The sequence below is a fragment of the Protobothrops mucrosquamatus genome, unplaced genomic scaffold (assembly GCF_001527695.2).
Source record: "Protobothrops mucrosquamatus isolate PMUCROS unplaced genomic scaffold, P.Mucros_1.0 scaffold1703, whole genome shotgun sequence".
NCBI lineage: Eukaryota > Metazoa > Chordata > Lepidosauria > Squamata > Viperidae > Protobothrops > Protobothrops mucrosquamatus.
In genome coordinates this window covers 180,450-184,677 of record NW_015387855.1, presented here as the reverse complement: position 1 = coordinate 184,677, position 4,228 = coordinate 180,450, and the positions used below count along the sequence as shown (strand labels likewise).

Below are 4,228 nucleotides of genomic sequence, written 5' to 3'. Positions count from 1 at the left end.
CATAAATGCTCAGGCTGACTTTAATAAGAGTTTTGAGTGCAGAGTCTTTTGCTGATGCTTTAAAAGGTTACTTCTTTGCAAGTGCTTCTTGTTAAAATGATCTGTATTGTTTATATTCTCCTGTATTGAAAAGAATGCCTCGTAATCAGATTCACAGAACGTAGTCTAATAGGGCTGGAAGGGACCTTGGGGGTCTTCTAATCCTTCCTGTAACTTCCTGGACCTAACATAAAACCTTTCTCCCTTGGAATTATTTCACCCTTTGGAGATTAATCAGAAACTGGGAATTCTAGTTTCTATACAGTAGATTTATTGACTGCTGGAGTCTGTTGGAATTCCTGTTTCTTTAAGAAACTATGTGCCTTTGTTCACAGTCCTGAAAAAAAAGACTTAAGGGAACCATTTGGGATCCTGTCGGGCAATTGCAAAACACTTTTTTTTAATGCCAAATTATCCAGGCAGAGATCACTGAAAAAAATAAATAAATACTCATCCCAGTAAAAGAAAAGGGGCAGATTTCCCTCTGGAAAGTTACAGAAAAGATTATTATCTTGTGTTTAAAAAAAAAAGGTGAGGGGAAGAATTGTCTGGAGGGCTCAGGAGATTAAAAAGACATTTTTTTTGTGTGTAAATAGGAAAATTGCAGAAGGCTGTTGCCTTATTAATATACTGTGAGTAGGTTTAAACTGTCTTTCCTGTTAGGATGATTGAGGCGAAGCATAAGGAGAATAAAAATATGCTTAATGCATAAATATGTGCAGCACAATATATAAAACCACAGAACAAGTAAAATAAACCAGAAGCATGGAAATGTATGAGCAGGCTAAAGCAACAGGAGGGCTTAAACAGACTGGTATTTACTTAAAAGTTTTCTTTAAAATCTCATCTTTCTATCATGGCAGCTTTCTCACACAGGATTGGCAAACACTTTCAAAAGCCTGCAAGGAGACCAGTAGGTAGGTAGGTTGGCAGGTAGATAGGTGGGAAGGTAGAAAAGGAAGGAAGGAAGGAAGGGTAAGGGTAAAGGGGAAGAGGAAGAGGAAGAGGAAGAGGAAGAGAAGGAAAGGAAAGCGAAAGGAACAGGAAGGGGAAGAGAAAGAAAAAGGAAATGAAAGCTAGGGAAGAGGAAGGAAAGGAAAGGAAAGGATGAAGAAAGGAAAGGAAGGGCGAAAGAAGGCAAGGGAGGAGAGAAGGAAGGAAGGAAGGAAAGAAGAAAGAAAGAAAGAAAGAAAGAAAGAAAGAGAGAGAGAGAGAAAGAAAGGAAGGAAAGGAAGGAAGGAAGGAAGGAAGAAAGAAAGAAAGAAAGAAAGAAAGAAAGAAAGAAAGAAAGAAAGAAAGAAAGAAAGAAAGAAAGAAAGAAAGAAAGAAAGAAAGAAAGAAAGAAAGAAAGAAAGAAAGAAAGAAAGAAAGAAAGAAAGAAAGCCTTGAATGAAGCTAACTAAGGAGAAACTTCCTGACAGGGAGAACAATTAACCAGTGGAACCACCTGCCTCCAGAAGCGGTGAATGCTCCAACACTGGAAGTTTTTAAGAAGAGACTGGACAGCCATTTGTCCGAAATGGTATAGGGTTTCCTGCCTGAGCAGGGGGTTGGACTAGATGACCTCCAAGGTCCCTTCCAACTTTATCATTATTATTATTAAGCTCCTGGTTCAGCGTGGACCCCAACCGCCTCTCGGGAGCCAAGCAGGAGAGGGAGAGGGCTTCGAATCCTAATGGCCAGGATTCTCCCTCTCCCAGGGGGAGAGGATGCTGTGATCTCTCTGCTTCCTTTTCCTGTTTATGCAGTCCTTAACTGGTGGGGTGTGGGAGAAAGGTTTGCTCTGAGGCTATTCTGTCCCATCTTGCACATTAAAAGTGGACTTTCTCTGCCCTGACCCGAGCCTTTCTTCCTCCCTTTTCTCCAGAGTTTTGGGAGAGCTGCTGACCCTCCTGCCTTTAACCACAAAGTGCCATTCAGTCTTATATTCGGTTGGGGAATTTGAGAGTGGGCAGCCCTCAAAGCCCTGAATCTGAATAGGATTGCAACGCACTTCGAAGCATCTGCAAGAGTGCTTTTCAGCTCCCAGAATCCCCCAGCTAGCTAGCTAGCTAGCTAGCTAATGCGGCCAAATTTGAAAAACACTCTTTTAGAATTCGGCAACGACTGAATGCAGACAGGCCTCTTCTCTACAAAAGGAGAGGTTTTCCCCAGAAACCGTTTCGTGATGACCCACCAGATCTTCCCATATCTCAGCTTAGCGAAATTCATTTGCTTTCCTGGAGGCTCAACGAATCTGCATTTTCTATCGGTTTTGTTTTTTGCCTCTTTGGAACCACCACTGAAGGAATTAAATATATATATATATGTGCAATTATAATTTCTTAGCTAACCATCTTCTGAGCACACAGCAAAACTGTGTTAATAACTTAGCAATTGCAGTGAAATTGGACAGCCCTTTGTCTGGAATGGTGAAAGGTCTCTTGCTTGCGCAGGGGGTGGGACTAGAAGACCTCCAAGGTCCCTTCCAACTCTGTTCTGTTCTGTTGTGTTCGGGCTGGTGCTACTGCATATTCATCATCTCCCCTTTGTTTTGTGTTTACGGTAGATACTAAACATCTTCCCTTCTGAAACAAGGACAATGAAGGCGGCCGTTTGCTTGCTGCTAATGGCCGCGGTGGGGATCAAGGCGCAGAAGCCCGAAGAGGCCGAAAGCCGCGCGGCGGGAGAGGCGCCAGAATTCGTTTACCGCAACAGATACAAACGCTCTGCCGAGGCCCAGGACAAATGCACTTACACCTTCATTGTGCCCCAGCAAAGAGTAACCGGGGCCATTTGTGTGAACTCCAAAGAGCCCGACTCCGTGCTGGACAACAGGGTGAACAAGCAAGAGTTGGAACTTCTCAACCACGAACTCCTGAAGCAAAAGAGGCAGATAGAGACCCTGCAGCAGCTGGTGGAGGTGGACGGCGGGATCGTGAACGAGGTCAAGCTGCTGCGCAAGGAGAGCCGCAACATGAACTCCCGCGTCACCCAGCTGTACATGCAGCTGCTGCACGAGATTATCCGGAAACGGGACAACGCGCTGGAGCTGTCCCAGCTGGAGAACAAGATCCTCAACCAGACGGCCGACATGTTGCAGCTGGCGAACAAGTACAAGGACCTGGAGCACAAGTACCAGCACCTGGTCACCATCGCCAACAATCAGTCATTCGTGATCGCACAGCTGGAGGAGCACTGCCAAAGGACGCCGTCCGCCAAGCCGGTGCTGCCGCTGCCGCCGCCAAACCGCGTCTACCAGCCGCCCACGTACAACCGCATCACCAACCAAATATCCACCAACGAAATCCAGAGCGATCAGAACTTAAAGGTCCTACCGCCGACTCTTCCCACCATGCCCCCCGTCACCAGCGTCCCAACGTCCACCGATAAGCCCTCAGGTACGTCAATACCTCGGTTTTTAGTACGGTCACGGACCGTACACGGTAGAGGTAGTTAGTCCTCGGCTTACGACGGGAACGGAGCCCTGGATTTGTCTTCCAGACATCAGAGAGTCGCAAGCTTGTTTTGGGGGATGCGGTGGTCCCTGGCAACAATTTCTGTTGCTAAGCGAGGCAGTTGTTCAAATGAGTCTCGCCCCCCTTTTGCGATCTTTCTTTTAATGAATCGCTACAGTTGTTAAGTTAATAACACGGCGGGTAAGTGAATCTGGCTTCTTTCCCACTGACTTTGCTGGTCGGGGGAATTGCAAAAGGGGATCACGTGACCCCGGGATGCTGCAACTGTCATAAATATGAGTTATTTGCCACATGGCTGGATTTTGATCACGTGACCCTGGGGATGTTGCAATACTTGTAAATGTGAAAAATGGTCATAAGCCTCTTTTTTCAGTGCTGTTGTAACTTACAATAGTCACTAAACCATCTGTTGTAAGTTGAGGACTACCTATATGTCCTTCCTTCTTTCCTTCTTCCCTCCCTCCTCTTCCCATCTCCTTCCTTCCTTCCTTCTCTTTCTATCACCTTCCTTCCCTCCTTCCTCTTTCCATTTACCTGCCTTCCTTCTTTCCTTCCTTCCTTCCTCTTTCCATCACCTGCCTTCCTTCTTTCCTCCCTTCCTCCCCTCCCCTTCCCATCTCCTTCCTTCCTTCCTTCCTTCCTTCCTTCCTTCCTTCCTTCCTTCCTTCCTTCCTTCCTTCCTTCCTTCCTTCTCTTTCCATCACCTTCCTTCCCTCCTTCCTCTTTCCATT

General features: G+C 46.1%; 1 protein-coding gene across 1 annotated transcript in view; it reads left to right on the top strand.

The window, feature by feature from the left end:
* Positions 1-2,620: 2,620 nt before the first annotated feature.
* Positions 2,621-4,228, top strand: part of ANGPTL2 (angiopoietin like 2) — a 6,517-nt gene continuing 4,909 nt past the window's right edge. Inside the window, exon 1 of the mRNA XM_015822860.1 lies at positions 2,621-3,419. Coding sequence (XP_015678346.1) covers positions 2,621-3,419 — 799 coding nt within the window. The remainder of the gene's footprint in view (positions 3,420-4,228) is intronic.